General features: G+C 39.0%; 1 protein-coding gene across 1 annotated transcript in view; it reads left to right on the forward strand.

Moving 5' to 3' along the window:
• Positions 1-19,933, forward strand: part of fbxo41 (F-box protein 41) — a 50,815-nt gene that overhangs the window by 14,853 nt on the left and 16,029 nt on the right. Inside the window, exons 4-5 of the mRNA XM_040144935.1 lie at positions 11,750-11,957; positions 17,102-17,175. Of these exons, the coding sequence (XP_040000869.1) occupies positions 11,750-11,957; positions 17,102-17,175 (282 nt within the window). The remainder of the gene's footprint in view (positions 1-11,749; positions 11,958-17,101; positions 17,176-19,933) is intronic.

Here is a 19,933-nt window from a genome sequence, read left to right on the forward strand (position 1 = left end):
CACGGCATGGCACAAAGAGTGAGTAAGACCAGGCTTTATTTTACTGATTTTCAGGGTTTTTATTGAAATTAATCCCTGGATGATTTATTGTGCTTTCCAAACATTGATGCTATTTTTGGTTTGACAGTGTAGAAGCAATGCGTAAAATATATTATTTTTACTGAAGATAAGTCTATGTTAAAATGACATATGTATCCTCTACCATTATATGTTATTATTTTACAAAATGGCTTGCCCCTTTCCTGTCTCACCAATTAGGTTTTTAAAGATGCATGGCATTAAATTTCCATAAGAAATATTCTGCCCATGCCAAATAGTCATCCAGTTTCTTATTCATTATTAATAAGGGAATCATTATGCACAATAACAATCTAATGCGAAAAGAAGGCTCTGGAAACAGAAGAATTCAATTAGCTGGTTATATAATGTTAAGTACAAGGAAGTAGTTAATCTGATTTTATTCTCAGATAGTTCAACAAAGGTGTCAGGTGAAGATTTTAGAGTAGGCTTTTAAAAAATGTAGTTTCTGTCAACTTGTATTGATTAAGTTGTCGTACTTCATGGCATCTTCAACCACAAACACAAACTCTTTTCTTGGTGACACCGTTTTCCTTCGTTGAAATGATCAGCAAGTGTTGACAAGTGTCATTCGAGGCTCACATTAAAGTCCTCTGGTATCTGTGTTGCGTCTGTGTCTATAAGGACAGCCAGCCTCGTCTTTCTACCTTCCTCTCGGTTTTTATCACATCTCTTTGGTCTCCTTATCAGGCCTGAATGTCATCAGTAGGTCAGAGACAGAAAGGCACTTTCCAAGGCCTCTAATCTCATCAAAGACATACCACTGCACACATCCCTGCACTGCATGTGTGTTTGTACACATGTGTAAGTTACTTAAATGAATCATTGTTGGCTGCCTAATTGTTTTAGCACTAGTGTCGTCCCCTAAATCCACAATATGAATTCATTGGTGCCAATTTAAATCTCAGGAAATATATGCATGTACAGTAGGTTATTTAGGTCTTTGCAGGTCAAAGCTAACTTACAAAAGTGTCATAAATCTCTCTGTATGAGACAGCATAAAAAAAATGTATATGTTTCCTATTACATAGTCTTATTTCAGAGACAGCTGAACTTGTTATACAAGTTGAAATGGCTGATCTCATGATAACACAGAGCAGGGTTTCAGGGTTTGAATGAGCACGAGAAAAGTGTACTTTTCTTCTATTTAGTCCCTCCTCTTTCTTGTAAAGCTTACAGTAGCTGTGGTCATGTACCCGAAACCTGGCAACATCGAACCCGGAAGGTCATATTCTTTAAATCCTTCCCTGGTGTGTGTGACTGCCTCCCAGCTATGCCTGCAGCCCAGTTTCTCCTTCTCTCACAAACATCCACTTTTTCTGTCTCTGTCTCTGTCTCTCTGAGGAGAATCTGGCTTTCAAACAGTAAGCTCATTCAGGCTTTAAAATACAGAGAGGGTCTGAGATGGAAAAAGAGCGTCACAGTCGGTGAATGTTCAGCAGGGTTGATGACTAAGCAGTAGTTAACAGACAGAGCAGCTTATTGGCTTAAACGTGTCTGCCTAACAACCTTAAACACTCATTGGATTTTCCTTTTCTTTGATTTTCACCAGTTACTTTGAAGAGTCTGTGAAACTGTGTACCCTTTCAGGGAGATATGCATCATGTTGTACATCACTTGTGTCACATGCTAAAAATGTTAGTCACCTTTGGCTTTCTAAGCAACCAAAAGAAAACTCTATGAAATAAAATATGACCCCGACCTGATCATTTATTCCGCATTCAGAAACACTGTAAATAATTTTGAAAAGCATATAAAACACCTCAAGTACCTGTTGTTCAATTCAATACTGTCTTGATTACAATCTCAGCGTGCAGTTTAGTTTAATATACACATAAACAGAACACATACTCATACTTTAACAGTCACTGAGAATTTGTACTGATAAATGTCACACCACAATGTAGCAGCAGAAACTGAATGAATAACAGAGTCTCTGAAGCGTGGCTGTTAAGTGCTATCATGGCAGTTGGCGTAAACGAAAGCAGCAGTAATCAGCAGAAACTGGAGTCTGAGGAGAAATGAAAAATGGTGGGATGGTTATCTCCAACATTTCAGCGTGTTACAGATTCACTCAAATTAGAAAACAGCCTGATATTGTGTATGACTCAGAAATATGTCGACTATTGTTGTAATCTTTCCAATGATTAATAATTGCTTGATGACATACAGTGAAGTTTACTAGGTGTTTACAAAATGATTACAGTTGCTAATAGGGTAACTGTCTTAATATTGTCCCAATGGATCATTTTGAAGAGCTATTTATAATTAACACTGATCTTGTCCTTAGCATTTCATATGGCACTTCAATTTGAGATTCGTTTCCTACATAGCCAAGGAAATGATGGCTATCCTCACTGAGTGCTCCTGCAGGAGGACATAATACTGTCTGCTCCAGTGGCAGCCAGATCATCAGCTTCTGTTCTTTTAATACTTAATTATTCCTCTTCTCTGGGGAAAAGTTTGCATGAGATTTACAGGCGGTTGATACAGTATCATTTAGACCTGTGCATTAATTGGGACCATTGTTATGTGACGAAGCTCCCTGCCATGACTGAATGAATGTAACTGATAGTGGAAACAGTGAGTCGTATAATGACTTTTAAGAAACTGTATTTAATGTGGATTGGTCATGTCTTGGCCAATACCTCGTCCACTTAATAAGATGGGTATCCGTGCTGATATTGATCCATCATATTGGGTCGATGCATAGCTAACTGTACACATCTCATAGAGTATAGGGTACAAACGGGAGAAACTCAATGTTGCAGGATTGCAGCTTGAAGATAATGTGTGTCCACCCTCTGCATAGATAAGGGAGGAGAGCAGTACAAAGAAAACTCCCGTCAGATTATCATATCATATTCACACACACACACACACACACACACACACACACACACACACACACACACACACACACACACACACACACACACACACACACACACACACAGTGCTGCAGTAGGCCTCAACCAAGAGGCTTGATTTATTCATCCAGCAAGCTATGATAAAGTAAGAGTGCCCTGTGTAGCATAAGAAAGCTGGAGGCTCCAAAGGCAGCACAAACCATGGAGGAATGTAGCTATTTGCTGTCAATGTTGCCCCCCTTAGAAAAACAAGCTCGTTCTTCACTGAGCAGCAATCTTGAATGCAAAGTGAAGCTGTCAGGGCTGAGAGAGAGCTTGCCTCATTAACTGCAGTGTCTGATGGAGACGAGCATGCAGTGTTAGACTGCCAAGACTTCTGAAGGCTTTCTGCCGAAAAGAAATGAGCGTAGGAATGTGATCTGCAGCATATCTACGGATGTGGACAGTTTGGGCCTGCCATAAAGATGGATATAATCCAGGGGGGTCTGTGTTTCTATTACAGATGTTCAATTGCAGTATATCTCAAGCAAATATTAAAGCATAAGACAGTGGAGTAACATTTTTCCACACCCTGGAGGAACAGATGTCATGTAAGCCGGTAAATAGTTAGGATGTTGGTAAAAATTGCAGTAATGATGCCAAGCACTTGTACACGCATGCACAGAATGCACTATGCAGATTTTTTAATATTAGAAATAAGTTTATTAACAAGTATTTCATAGAATTCTGCACATTTATCAATTTATGTACTTACCAAGCTCATTTGCAAGGATTGGATGTCTGCGGTAGATATATTAAGGCTATAATGTACAATGCAGAGCGTTAATAAAGCAAGTTGTAAAGCCAGCCAGCACTGCATTCAGATTTCCTGCAGCGATATGAAGTAGCCTCTAACCAGAAAGGGTTCTGTGTGTTAATACATGACCCAGGTTGTAATGTATGGATGATCCAGTGGTTGTTAGCCCTCAGTTAGACGTGAGGGCATTCCATGACATTCAGTAGACTAAGAAACTGGTTAGAGAAAATAATTGGCAGATTAATCAATATTGAAATAATCGTTAGCTGCAGCCCAATTTAAACATTTTCATCCTACATTTCTTATAATGATTGCACCAAAAATACAAAACATCATCACTGCACACAAACATTTGAGGACAGATTAATTCTCTGTTTTTGAAATTCAGATAGCTGAATTTCAGGTGGCATATTCTCGCATTATGGATCCATCCTCTTTCTGTCATGCATGTTGAAATGCTCCTCATCGTCACCTTGCTGTTGTATCCCGGGTTGACTCAGCCATTTTGTTTAAATTTTGAGAGGCCTGGTCGAACCATGATAAAATATTTACTTTCCCCTGATTGATCTGAGCCATGACCTGGATTAGTGGATTCTTGGGAAACGAGTCATACATTTTTATTCCAGAGGGGCTTTGAAAACAGCACATTTCAGCCAGTGTGTCTTTCATCATCTCTTTTCTTCACCCTTTCATCCTTGTCTGTCTCACATCTCCTCTCCTGTCACCCTACTCTCCAGAGAGCTCCGCATGCTGCCATTTCTTTGTGTTGTGATGTGCTGTGTTATGTTATGTGTGTGTGTATATGCATACAAATATATGACATTACGACAAAAAGAAAACGATTTCATCCAGGTATCAAAACGGGGCGACCCACGAGCAGCTGTACTATGTTAGCCCGGAAAAAGCTTGTATTCATACAACATCCAATCTTCTTCATGCAGCCCTTTCAGTCAATCATTTCTGCTCCTAAATATTAATGAGGCATAATTTTGAATGAATGGCCAGAGATGATGACAACTGTGAAAGGGGGCTGACCAGTGATTGTAATTAACATTTAAACAGAACCTTTCAGAAGATCATGCCTTATTAATCGTGCCTGTTACAGCTGGATGTCTTTGCTATACTGGACTATTTGTTATGGCTGTTAAGTAGAAGGGAAATGAAACAGGGCTGGCTTAGCTCTTCATTATTTCTCTGTGCACATGCATCATTGTAGCAGCATGAGGCATTTATTAAGGTTCTCAAAACCCATTTTCATTTGTTTAATGAAAAAAAAAATAACCGTAGCTTAGGTTGCTGGGTTTGAAAATCTCCAGACCTAAATTTAGCAAGACTGGAGTGAAAGAATGAATTGTGCTTTTTTTTTATTTCCAAGTGCTTAAAGGGACAAGAAGGCCTCAGATTTTAATCCCATATCAAGTAAACATGCCCCTTATTCCAGTCTCATGGGAGAAAGCAGCAAAGAGTAGAACCAGTTTTTGAGTTGTTTGGCCACAGACTTGTAGTAAAACTAAAACCTAGCACTTATTCTTTTTAACCAGTGGTATTGATTGAATCTCCACTGTTGCGTGTCTGTGTTCTAGGATTTAGTGAGGAACAATACTTGCATCACAGCTTAGCGTATATAATATTTAGTTCAAAAGGGAAGATTAATTGGAAGTGTAAAACAATATTCATGGAGGTTAGATTCAATCCATGTAAATCATCTTCATTGAGCATGTTCCCATATGAAGATGGGAGATAACAGTTCGGCTCAAGGAAAGTGGCAAGAATAATCACTGCTCATATATGGTGTTGTCACAATTGTGAATGCAGGGATTTGAGTGGGAAGAAATATCAGAAATTCACCCATAGAGGAATAATAGCATCGCATGAGAGAAGAGCTCGTCCTTGAAATTAGTGAAATTTAGCCAGCGATTCACTTCAATTGTATCCTAAGGATATCCCAACCAGGACTGGATTTTTGAGGCCAATATTTGACATTATTTGACAGTTAAAAATTATTTGACAGTTAAAAATATTAAATAATAATACATCAAGCAGTATTGTTTTTTCTTTTTTTTTTTTTTTACATGAACACATTATATAAACAGAACATTTTGATGAGAACCATTTACTGTTGAAAAATAAACTTCTGGCAGAGAATCTTTGTAATTCCAACTCTGTTTCTAAATTACTTCAAATATATCTTTTGCATTTATGCACTACAGTGTCTTGTTACTTATTCACTGACATATATGGCGATTATAATATATACTGTATATAGGCTAAGCTAATATGGGCCTGGATGATCTATCAGTCTGGTTCTAATCCTCTTTAACAGTAGTTCAACGTAATCATTGGTATTCAGTGAAATGACTCATGATGATAATGTGTATGTCAGATACACCCAGTATCCGAGTGACATCTTCGGTCAATTATTTACATTTTGTCCCAACACAAGTTAATATTGGATACATTTTGTTTACTGTATTTAAATACCTGATACTCTGTTCCAAGCCAAGTAAATAATTTACAAGTCATTTCTTTAATTTCTGTCATTGTTAATGAGACAGTGCCTGAAAAGCTGAATTTGTCCTGATGTTATGAGTTAATTTAGCACGATCTGATTTATTTGTTCCCTTGACCACAATACAGTTTGGTAACATACATGTGGTATTTGTGGTAAGATCAGTTGTGCAATTTTGATCATTATATATAAACATAATTTTTGATTTTTTTCCAAAATCCTATGAATCTAAGAGAACAAAGAGACTCTATAGCTGAAAGTAAAGATCAGAGTAAAGAGCAAAGGAAATGTATTTCATATCTGCAAGGAATTAATAGCTCATCGACTCAGCAAGAAAGCAAATAAGTATATTTCCCACGATGTCAGACTGTTTCTTTAAGTTTTATGCTGTTACTAGGTCCGTATTCTTATTTGAAGCTAAATATAATTTGTGTGCTGTTACACAACATCACAGCAAAGCATGTGTGTGCATTATAAAGTGTGTATCTGGATGTTCGGTGTGTCTGTGTGTGTGTTTGTCTGTCAGATGGAAACAAGGATAGAGAGGAGTCTAAAACTCTGACTGTGAACACTAGGGTCAGAAATATGTGGTTCCCCCTCACCCACGAATACAACTCGGTGTGATGAGGACGGTGTTGATCCAGCGGGAACCTCCACCGAGTAATTTTCTCTGAATCGCGCCCCAGTCTAACAATCTGCATGTTCATCACCCAGGAAAGATGGCGGTTTGCCTTTCCAGCTCCCCCCAGCATCCGGGTAAACACGCTGACATGTTTTTCACCTTGAGGCTTTATTTCTGAGGTGCTGGAGTGAGTCACACTGCGAGAGCGTAGTGTATGTGTGTACGTCTGAGTTTGTGTGTTGAAATTAGGATTGACAACAGGAAGCAGCCACATCCCATTTCTCTTTCCTCCTCTGTCAAACCTCCTGTAATTTCTGCTTCCACATGACTGCAGATTTCTGCTTGCTGTCTGTTGCTTTAGCCTCTGCAGTGTGGCTTTTTTTCTCACAGTCTTTGTGCCCATTCCCTCCTCCTAATTGGTTTTTATCAGCTTCAGTCCTCACTTTCTTCTCTCCTCTTAATTTCTGGTCTTACCCATTTCTCCGTGCCTGTGTCTCAGGGTCTGGTGAAGATTGTTTTCCTTTCCTTCCCTACTGCCCACCCTCCACCATCTAACTCGTTCTTTCGATCTCTTGCCTGATTCCCTTTCTACTCCCTTTCTTCTAGGATTTCCGTGCTGAGTGAGGTCCCTTCAGTTGAGTGGTTTGACAGCCAGGCGGTCTGGTTCATCCGTGCATTTCTTCCATGCACAGGGAAAGACTTTCCTGTGCTGCTTCTAACATGTTCATCGCATAGACTGTGTGTCGCTGATACAGTTTAATAATTGATTAAGACAAATTACAGCTACATGAAAATTCAGATGCCAAAACACAAATAGATTACATACACACCTAGCTAAACAACTGGTATTTCCAGAAGTCCGGAGAAAGCTATATGTTACTCTGCTGGAGGCTGAACTGATACAGTGCTCAGTCACGTTGTTCTCTGTTTATCAAATTGAATAATGAGAGCATAACTTTTGCTGCTTACTCATACATCACATTAGGTACAGCTCTATTTATTAAATCAAAATAAATGATACTTGGAGTCAGTTATACTAATGAGATACATTATATACAGTAGGATGGATCAATTATATGATCTACGGAGGCAGTTTATTAATTCATGCTATTTTGACATGAGCACTCCCACATCCAGCATCTGTCTTCCTGCATATTATGTGTTTTTTGATGAGCACAGTGGTCTTGCAGACCTTATCACTGCAGCAATTCACCAAAAAATGCCTAAAAATTTGTTGCATGATTAGACTGAAGAGTGTTCATATTTTGAATCTGTGCAATCCTGGGACACTTTTGATATTGACTTTGAGTTTTGAGCAAATCCTCCATGTAAACATGATTATTTACGAAAGCAACTCTTGTGTTTATGTTGCACAAAGCAGATCATATGGTTATCGTTGTCTAGCTCTACCATCGTTCAATCTCTCCTTCCCTTCAGGCAAGTCAAGTTTATTTGTATGGCACATTTCATACACTGAGGCAAGTCATAAGTCTTTATATATTGCATTAAAAATAAATAGAAAATATAGCTCAACACATTGAAACACAAATTAAGACGATAGAAGCATTTTAAAAGCAATTACAAAGGTAAAAACAGAGAAATAATCATAGATAGTGAGAGAAAAATGCTCCAAAACATATCTTAATGTGGAGAGGTGCTGTCAAATGTTTCTGTAACCCAGATTCATTGAACAGCCTGGCAACGGTGCACAGATATTCCCTTCTAAAGTTTTTTGACCGAGCCTCGCCCTTCTAACCAATCAGAGAAGGCCAATGTCGGGTCAGAGCTCACTGCTGTCAATTCATAAGTGAGCACAATTCTGGTCTACTACTCCTCTAGCACCGAGGCTTCAAGCTATTATTAGGTGAAGGGCTTGTTGGAGCGTAACGGAGCAGAAGGTGGGAAGGGTGGGAGGAGCGGAGTGGTTGCTTTCGAGCATATCTTAGCTTAATCAATTATTTATATGATGTGTAAGGGGTCGCTCAGAGTGATGAACCCACAAAGAAAAATCACTCAACTCTGCACGTCAACTAGGCTATATAGAGCATTTTAGTATCTTTCAGCTCTTTGTTTTGGTTTTACAGCCTGCAACTTTGCTGTTTTGGTTCACTGTCATCGCTCTCATTAGCGTAGCTCCCATGAGATGGACGGAAGAGCTTGGAGCTGAGAGTGTTCATGTCTCAAATGAAGACATTCTTCATGTTTTTCTCTGTATATTCCACAATGAGGAGTGACATCTCATAGCAGCGGAAACAGTGTACAGTAATAGGCCTGTTTAAGTGAGCCCAGTATAGATAAAAAATCATGTTATATCACATTATGAGCAATTACCAAGAGAAACTCTAAACAGGATTGATCACAGAGGGGAAGAAGAGAAGTTATGGCCACTTAATTATCGTATAATTTACTGATTCACTGATTATTTTCACAAAAATATGACAGCACTTCTAGCTCTATTTCTCTCTAACAGACAAATTTTGAAGTCATATTTTTGTAATCGTTGCCTGAAGATGAGAAAAGTTAACTATGCCAGACTCCAAACTATTTTTAACCTAGAGTGCCCCCATTTCAAGAACATTCGCTTTGAGTGTTTGTACTGTTTTGAAATGATTCTGGATTGTGTAACAGCTGTAAGTGTTGAATATTTTACAAGTGCTTGTATGAGAGGTGTGCAGACTATAGATGTGCAGCTTGGTTTATTTCCTGGCATGTTAAAGATATCTGAAGGGGGAAAAAGAAGAAACGCAATCCAATTTAAACTGGAGGAACACAGATTTTATGTCTGCAGTGTTGGTCTGAACCTTTTAATGGTTCCTTTGGCTTTGTCAAGGTCAGATGACTGAATTACCTTGTTAAACTCTCCTGACTGCATTGTTTATACAATAGAGACCCAGGCTGTTTATAAGGACCGAACCACAGATACATAAGGAAAAGGAATCTTTATCTAGAGTCTTTATCTTCTAGGAATTGTAGAGGTCCTACATGGAGGCAGAAGAAAAAGGAAAAGGTCTGTAGAGGGGAGGGGAGGTGTGATTTTGGGTCAGGTGGTGGCAAGATAGTTGGATATGAAAAGGTTTGTCTGGATATGAAAAGTAATGCTGTAACAATTAGTCCTTAAACATTAAGGATATTTGATTAGTTGATTAGTCTGTATCAAGCAGAAATACCAGACATTTGCTGATTTCAGCCTCTCTTAATGCAAAGATTGGCTGATTTAGCCTGTTGTATACTATATTTAAAGCTTGGTTATCTTTGGGTTTAGGACTGTTGAAGCAACTGAAGATGTCACATGAATTAATCCATAAATAAACAACACACTAATCCATAATAAACATTTATTATCAGTTGTAGAAATTGAAAAACTTATGTAGTAAGTTAGCAATATTTTTATGATAACCATGTATAAATGACAATGTGAGAACAATGTGACATGAAGCAGTCGCTTGTAGTGATGAACCTACAGAATATTATCACCTGAATCTGCAGGTCCCCTTTATGGAGCTTTATAGCGAATTTCATCTCATCCATCTGCAACTATACTGTGGTTGACTCTCACCGCTCTCTTTGAGTCATTTTCCGCTACAGCAGGCAGCTGTTCACAGTGTAAAAGCTCTTAAAGCCCACTGTACACGACCTGCCAGGCACAGTTAGCAACTAGCTGGTGAACATAGTGGACAGAGTTCCCTCAGGAGTTGGTTAGAGACCAGAAACGGAGCTAAAACAGAGTGAAGATTGGACTTCCATTTGCCAGGCGGCCAGAATAAGCAACGATCTGAATTAATGACAGTGTTGCTCCATAACTGCTAGAGCTGTGAATAAGCAACTTTTTGCTAACACCTTCTCCATATCACCTTAAAAGATAACGCTTCAATGTTGTGTTCACAGCTTGTCCCCACTGCCCCGAAGTGGCCAAAAAATCATAGCAGGTTTAAAAGATGAATATAACTGAGTGTGGAGAGAGGTGACATTCCTCAGGTGAACTTTATCTGCATCTCTTTTAATGTCGTGTTGTTTCATTGTGGCAACTGTCGCTAAGGAAAAAAATAACATTTTCCATTGTCATCATTTGAAGATTGGGTGATTTAACTTTTTTGGCTGATTTGAACTAATACAAAGTCAAGGCCAGTTTCCATAATTGCGGAGACTGCTCATTGGTACTGGACATTAGGGGCTGCTTATATAATTCATAATCCAAGCTTAAACCTATTGAGCTAATGTGATCTGACTAATTACATCCGAACATTTAGGAATTTTTATCATCAGAACCATTTGCATGCATGATTATTCAGTCACACATAGTTTTTTTAGATGAAACAAATAAAAATCACTGCGGGGAAAGCTAGAAATATATGCCGAGCAGGTTGCAGGCAACTACTAAACTACCCGTTTTCTGAGTTCCTGGCTTGTTTGCCTATGTATCTGGGTAACACACTGTCCCTTAAATTGACGCGTTGTTAGCCGTCCTGTGCCCGCGGTTATAAATATCCAGCTGCTCTTTCAACCTCTGTTTCTCTGCTCTCTTACTCGCTCTCTCCGTTTTTCTCTCTCTCCGTTTGTGTTTGGCCTGTTTTTTTTATTTTATCTCTGTCACCAACCCTCAGTCTGCGTAAAGGGCAGAACAGCAGCTGCTGTGTATGGGAGAGAGGTTTTGACAAAATATGAAGGGAAAAATGTGTCCTGCAGTCACATAAGCACCATTTGCTCAGTAGAAATCCATCTGAGCTGAACATGTAAATCCTTGTCACAAGCACAATTCAGCAGATTTGTAGTTTGCCCCTTTCTTGCACACATTTACAAATCAACTATAAGTTGGTTTGAGGGTTTCGGGTTAAAGAATGTGCCAGTAATATTGCCGCTTCCCCCCGTGCCCGCAGGGAGGTCGCCCAGATCGACCAGTTCCTTCAGGAGACAGCGGCACGGGAAGCCAATGCCAAGGTGCGTCTGCAGCAGTTCATTGAGGAGCTGCTGGACCGGGCCGACCGCGCAGAAAAACAGCTGCAGATCATCAGCAGCTGTGGCACCACACCGAACGGCAGCCTGGGACGCTGCAGCCTCCAAGCCTCAAAGGGCAATGGCCGCCAGGTGAGGATCTTTGAAGTCGTTTATTATACGTTCAGATTTGACTTAGTTTTATTGATAATATTAAAGTTCCAAATTGTGAAGACAAAAAAAACTTAATGCATGTTTCAACATACATATATTTTTAAAATGCTGAATTGATTCTGATCACATTTAACTGCACGATAATACAAAAAGAGATATATCAATGTTCTTTTCAAATCACGCGCTGTTTCAGATCTAAGTTCGTGGTGCATTTTAATTGTCATGATAAATTAGACGACTGACTTGTTGGATCAGAATCTCAATTTTATTTCATATTTTGTAAATAGTTAAAGTTTTTCTTTTTACTACCCAAGACTCCACTTCAGGATTCCTCAGAGTGCTACTTCCAGCTTTCTGACAGAGAGAGCTTTTCCCTGACATGGCAGCTTTTTGCTTTTGAATAGTGTATAAGCATTGATTATACCAAGTAATTTCCCCGTAATGCACCACAGGTCGAACCCATAATAGACTTTAAGATGCCGGAGACAATAAAATCTACTATTCTTTAAAAGGCTAAAGGGCAGTAATCACCCATTTTTTCATGTGTTGTGAACTTGTGCATGAGGTCTTTGAGTCATTGAGCGAATTTGTTTTGCCTCGTGGTCTCGGAAGGAGCCAATCATTTACCTTCTCATTGACTGCATTAGCATGACATAAATAAACCTTGCAGAGATGTTTTTTTATAAACTTTAATGCAGCAATGACTTGAAGTTACGTGGTGTGGAAACAACATGCCTGCTTAAAGGATTGTATATTAGTTTAAGGTTTTTTCTTATCGCAACAAGAAGTCTAGTTTTCTGTCATTCAGTTTATCAGATTTACAATGTAAGATTTTTAATACCTCGCTACAAAGTTTTGATAAACTGGTTGAATACACTACAGGGCCAAAAGTACGTGGACAACTGAACAGTAAACCATTATATGATTGTTGAACATGTCATTGTAAAACTGGGTATCAATTCGCTGCTATAACAGCATCCACTCTTCTGGGAGGGCTATTCAAACAATTTGATTGGTCCCATAGTGGGGTCGGGCGCTGATGTTGGGCAGTAATGCCTGACTCACATCTGGAGTTCCACTTCTCCAAGGTGTTTGACAGGTCAGGACTTGTATTAATTAAACCTCAAAGAATTACACTTTAAAGAAACAACTGAGAAGTATTAAAAGTTTTTCACTACAAGTAAAGAATAAGACACATTTATCAAGCAACCTAAAACAGCAAAGTGTGGGAGTAACCCTCAAGAGCAACTTTCAAGTGATCACATGATAATTAGTATGAAATTATCAATCATCTAATATATTTATAATGTAGAAATAGGAAATAATAGAAATTTTGGTAAAAAGTAAACAAAAAGACAGCCCAAAGTGGAGGAAAAAAGGAAATCCTGCTGCTGCTAGATGAGGTGCCACAGAGAAAAGGATAATTTAGTACCATAAAAGGTGCAGACAGTGAAGATGCATGGGAAGTGACTGCAAACAAAATGAATACCAGCTTTATACTTGTTGTTTGCGAATGACAAAAAAAAGAAAAAAAAAAGTGTCAAATCCTATCAAATGTCCAAACCCAAATCAAATGCAAATAATATGATAAAATGATGTAATAAAATATGAGAATAAATTAAAATTATTCATATTTTTTTAAGATAACATATTATTCATCGTGGCCAAGTCCAAAATTTCCCTTTTAGCTGTTTGATGAATACAGGCCCAGTGCTGTGTGCAGGCCAGGCAAGTCCTTCCACACCAAACTTGGAAATATATTTCTTTATGGACCTGGCTCTATGCATGTGGTATTTTCATGTTGAAACAGAAAAAAGGCCTTTCCCAAACGGCCACAAAGCCACAAGGCACACTGTTGTCCGAAATATTCTGTGCTGCAACATTACATGTAAGATTTCTCTTAATTGGACTTAAGGGGCCTAAACCGAACCATGAAAAACAGCCCCAGACCAAAAGTACACTAAGATATGTGGATCGGGGTGTCTACATATTTCACCATGAAGTGTATGGATCTAAAGCATTTTGTCCTGTGGTCAATTGTTGTTTAGACAGCATAGAATTATAAGATTAGGACTTGTGCTTGCAAGGTGAACACGAGACTTGACTCCTGTCTGTTTAGCATTCAGCGTCAAAACAGTGGAAATAGACTGCATCCTTACCAGAGTGTATGCACATAAAAAGCTGCCTCTTGCTCCGGAAACCAGAGATCAGTTCTTTGTCTCCAGGCTCAACGCAGCTTCCACTGTGGCACTTTTTTTTGTTCAAATTACGATCCAACACCTCTTGAAAAAAGAGGTGACCTGTTTCACATTGCAAAAATGTGTGTGCTGCCATGGAAACCAGTTCTTCCTCTTGCTCAAGGTTTCAGCATGATTTTGAATCAGAGGTAATGTGGTGCAGATCTGCCTGAGTGAAATTTGCTGTTTCATTTTTGCTTATTATTCTAGTGATCCTCAGTTAAAAGAAAAATCTTCTCCACAGATCACTCTCTCTGGGTGCAAAGATATTGTCGGCATCCTAAGGTCATTCACTTTATATAGTCAGTACAGTGAAGAATATTGGTGATGACTCCTTTGTAATGCTAAAAGTAGCCTTCTGTAAAGATTCCTGAAATAGTTAAATGGCATTTTACTTGCAAACAAGAATTAGACCCTTGAATATATTAAAAATGATAAAGAAATGTACTTTTAACTCTTTCTTAAGCTATGTCAGAGAGCCATTTGACCCGTGATTGACCTGAAATGCAGCCTAAGTTTAGACGTGATCTCTTTGGATTTAAGCATCAGTCAGTTTCATGGCTCTGTGCCTGTGCACCGTCGAAGGACTGTGAATAATCAACATGACAAGTGCAGGTGTGGAGTCGCACGCCGGTTGGCACTTTGTTACACTGTCAAGGGCATCCCAGAGATGTCGCCCAACCAACCACACACCTTCACAGCCTGACTCTCCCTCTCTCTGTCACGGCATCCGCAAGGTCGCCCTTACCTCCTAAGAGACGGGTTTTAGAGCCGCAGAGGTATTTCAAGACTGACAGTAAGAGAGAGGGGATGGATGACTTTACGCCTGCACACTCTCTAGTCCAATCCATGATGAATCTAATGCATTTCTTCAAAGGAAGCGAGGTACGTTAGTGTTTATTAACCTTTGGCTCTGTAACAAGGAGAGAATAAGTAGGAGAAATAGAGAAAGAATTTAATTTAGACCAAACTTAATTCACCAGATTGGAGTTTATTTTATTCCATCCATTTCTTGTCCCTGCTCTGCCTTTGCTGCAGACTGGCCAGGAAATTAGCGCCATGGATGGCGTGTTTGCCTGTTCCCTCCGTGGTCCATTTCCACTGGCACTAAGCCAGAAACAAGCTGTGTGAGTAAAGCGGAGAAAAAGAGAGGGAGAGAGGGAGTGACAGTGTCTGTGTTTGTGCCCATTTCCCCTCCGTGGCACGTTGCCAGTCTGGTACACAGAGTTCCACCTGGCACTACACACACACACACACGCATAAGTATACAAACACGTACAAACACTACACACAGCATACTTCAATGCGCACGCGGCTTTGAGTGATGTGTGAAAGAGTGACTAGGATTTTGCTCTCAGGCAGATAGAATGAGTGGGACTCAGATTGCACACCCACCACCAACTACGCTGAAAAATTTGCACCTGCTTTCAGGGCTCCGGCCAAATTTCCTTAGTTGTAGGAAAGATGCTGAGAGTTTTTGTGTTGCTAGAGTCGGGGTTAAAGGTTGGTCAGTCAGTCAGTCTTTCCATCCAACAGTCAAGAACAGGATATCCTGACGACGATGTTTGTCATTCACATTTATGACCGCCAGTGGATGATGCCCGTGATTTTGGTGACCCCCCCCCCGACCTCCTATAACATCGCTATTAGGCCACAGTTTTCACTTGGACAAAATAAATAAGAAAATTTGGCATCACATTTGGTGAGAATGTCCTTGAACACTTCCCATCTGAGAGTGTCCATGGCCCTTCCTGTACGGCCATCTTGAGGTCAAATTGTGAACTTTAGACAAATGATGCAACATGTCTATGAAATTTGTTTTGGCTATTCAAGGTCCCAAATGATGATTTCAAATGATGAGTCCACCACCAGGCCAAAATGTCGCTGTTGTACTATAGTTCACAATAAGGTATCTTTAAAAACAGTCACCACATTTCCATGTAATTTGCTGTGGGCATTCCTGGTCCCTAGAGAGTGTAGCTTGAGGTTTTTGGCGAGCCCCCTTAGCTTTCCCCCAGTTTCAAAATAGGGCCAAAATTTTTATTTAAAGATAAGAAATTTCTGAGTAAAATAATCATTAAATTTACTGAGCACATTCATGCTCCCAGAGAATGAATTCTTCCCATTTTTGGCATTTCGTGAGGTTCTGTCTTGTGCCAAAATGATCCTAATATTCCTAACAAGCTTCCTCTTGCCTAACTGTCGTCTATGACTGATCATCATTTACTCAGCTGCTATAATCAGCTGTACTGTATATGCTCAAATATAAGATGAAGTGAGGTGAAACGGCACCACTAAACCATACAGAACATTCTTTAATGAGAAGACATTGTTTTGCTCATTTCAGTCTTGATTATATTCTTCATATTCTTCTTTTGACCAACACCTGTGCTGTCAGAGCCTGTTTGAAATATGCCAAACAGGCTACTGTTTCATTTGTTATTGGATTTTATTCCCTTTCCATTCGGAATTTATGAAGGAGTCTTTCTTAGTAGTTTTAACTTAGTGTGACAACTGTCAATTAATGACATAAACAGTATTCTGTGCTTTAACTTGAGTTTATTTGTCTTTATCATATTTTTGAGTATTTTTAAAATACAAATGTTCACATTTCTCTCATGAAAAACTAACATACCCGTCAAAACTCCCACATATTTTAGATTGCAATTGGGAAACAAATGAATGATAAAGCCAGAGCATCAAAGTCGTCACCCATTCTTCAGGGGGTTTAGCAAGGAATACCGTAGTCTCACACAACAACCATATCTCTTTGTAAATGACATTACAGCCAGGAGCACATCTAAGGAATCTAGGAGTACGGAGTCATTTTAGACATAACAGTTCCCTTTGTGTCGCTCCAATCTGCATCTTCGTGTCTCTCTCCAGAGAAACTCCAGCCTCTCTGGGAGCACAAGAGGCATGTACCAGGTGTCAGAGCGACGTTCCTCCCCCAGCACAGGGTAAGTCAGCACCCTGCTCCCATTCCACATTTATGGACAGTTTCACACCTAGTCAGGCCTTGAATACCTTGGGTCTAAAATGCAAACCATCCAAAGTACCACTGTGCCATTAGGAGCTTTGTGATACAAGTGAAAACCCTCGCTTACTGATACTCTCAACCATCAGTAACTAAAGAGAGGATTATCCAAGATCTTAATTGCTATATTACATGTGGTATAATTAGGAATGGTTTTTCTTGTATACGCAGTATTCTTTAGATAATAATAGCAATACTGATATATTACCTGACGGTCAGCTGTTTAGGGAGCTATGAAATGTCTGTCTGTCTGTTCATTTGAAAAGAAAGGAGGTTTTTTTTATGGTCCAGCTGGTGATTTTGTGGTTCTTGGCTGTCAAATGAATTTGGTGCAGCTCATCTTTCTTACCTAGTGAGGGCTGCTATAGTAAAACGCAGTCTGTCAGTTATGTAGAAATATAACAGAACCGCTGGAGCCCCACAGCTGTTAACCTCTGGGGTACAACTTGTCAGTCCTGTGTATAAATGTTTGTCAGCACGGCAGTAGCACTTGCAGTACCTCAGAAAAACAATGAAAGCACTGGAAGGGCCATGGTCCAAACCTGTTTGACTTGTGGCACTACATTATTTGGCCTTTCCTTCATTAGCTGAAATTCAAAATCCAGACATTATATTGCAGTTATCTCCACAAACACTTTTTAACGCAAGAGGTCATCCCTGTTCAGCAGGTTTGCATTTACATTACAGTACGTTAGGTTTCTGAAACATTTCTTTCTAAGCATTAAAACAATTAATAGATTAATAGATGGATGGATTAGTTGATTAACAGCAAATTAGTCTTCAACAATTTTCATAATCAATGAATCGTTTACTTAAGTCATTTATCAAGAAAAAATGCGGAACATTCGCCGGGTCCAGCTTCTCAAATGTGAGGATTTGCTGCTTTTCCCTATTTTAAATTACTATAAACGAATATCTTTTGGTCATAAACTTACCTTGTGATGGGCATTTTTCCCTATTTTGTGATATTTTTGGACTTAATGATTCTTTGATTATGAAGATTAATGTTAGTTGCGGATCCTACTGTACTCGCACAGTAACAGATCTACTGCTATAGTTTGCTTAATATTGAGAAGAGTGTGACTCCTCCTCTGACATGCTTTCTCACACACTGACACCCACATTAAGGTATTCATATGTACTACAATATTGGACGATGTGATATGTGATGGAACAGATTCCATTTTTAGCCAGAGACTAATTCAGCATCGGCACTGACATGCGGGTTTTACGTCTCTCTGCATGAGGTGTGACTTAAGTATTTCTGGGTCTCTGCTGGAGATTTCAGACACATGGCCCTTGCCATAATACTCTGATTTACACAACTGTCATCCCCAGTTGGTATGTCAATGTGACGTCACACAGATCCCCATTGGATCGTTGATGGCGTGACACACACACAGTGGCCCAACAACAACCCTCTATGCCTTCTGTCTCAAGTTATTAATAGCTCCTCATTAGAAATCAAGATATTTTTGCCACTAGTTATAGCAAAGGTCATAATCTCAAGTGTGCAACAGTTTTAGTGATTTATTGATATTGACCTCACCAGATATTTATGCAACAATCATTCGTCCACATTTGTACCAAATTGCCTCAGACAGTTTGCCTTTTTTTAAACATTTTATATTTCTTTAATGATCACTAATTTTATTTATTATATTTTTTACACAATAGTAATCATAACAGTTTGGATATGCATGGATTTCATCAAAATATATTAGAATTATCCTCTCAAAATTTCTAAATCTATTTTGTTTTGGCTCCAGGTCTCCCATTCTTTTCCAAACAACATAGAAAACCAGTGTAAGAGCTCCTAATGTAAATGTAATCCACAGTGAGAACACATGAGAACAGTACAATCAGGACATACAATCTTACATTCTGAAAGACATGGTAAGTCTATTCAAATTGATTTGCACTTTAAGAAACAACGTGAGTAGTGAGATAAGAGAAGAGTTAGTGTGTTTCTTTGATTATTGAGTTGTTTTATATTTATTCTCTGATGCTACTTTGCGTTCTGGAGGCACACACTGAAATCCTTAATTAGCAGTTGCTAGACTAATCGTGAGCTTCTCATGATTGCTATCCATTCAGATCCTACATGTTGCTATTGATTTAATGCTGACAAAACATTATTATCAGGTTACTGCTTTACAACTGGCTCATTAGCCTGTAATTTATGCCAGTTTTCTCACTGTCCCATTTTAGATTGTTAAAACCATGAACCAATAGCACTGTTTTCATTTTACATCATCTCAATTCAAGTTTGTGGCTTAACATGTGTTTCATCTTCTGTGCATCCTTTTCACTTGCAAGTACTGATAAGAGCTACCTGCAGGATCACCTGTGATTCGCTTCCATTTTTGTTCCTTAAATGATTTATGCCAATGCTCCGACTCTCTCGATTATGCTAAAAGAAAGAGGATGGAGTACTGAGAAGGAAGAAAGGGAAAAAGAATGAAAGAAAAATGCCCTACTTTTTGAGAGGCTGATATTTGAACTGCGCATTACTTGTGTTGGTTGGGAGGTTATTTTAAGTACTGTCACAATACATATGTACAAAATCTGCCCTTATTCTCCTGTATATCCCCTGAAATGGGATATATAGGAGAAATGTGTAACAAAGGATGTTACACTGTGTAGAAAGGACTGAAGTCAACTAATCAGAAGAATCAAAT

Source organism: Xiphias gladius, chromosome 15 (assembly GCF_016859285.1).
Source record: "Xiphias gladius isolate SHS-SW01 ecotype Sanya breed wild chromosome 15, ASM1685928v1, whole genome shotgun sequence".
Lineage (NCBI taxonomy): Eukaryota > Metazoa > Chordata > Actinopteri > Istiophoriformes > Xiphiidae > Xiphias > Xiphias gladius.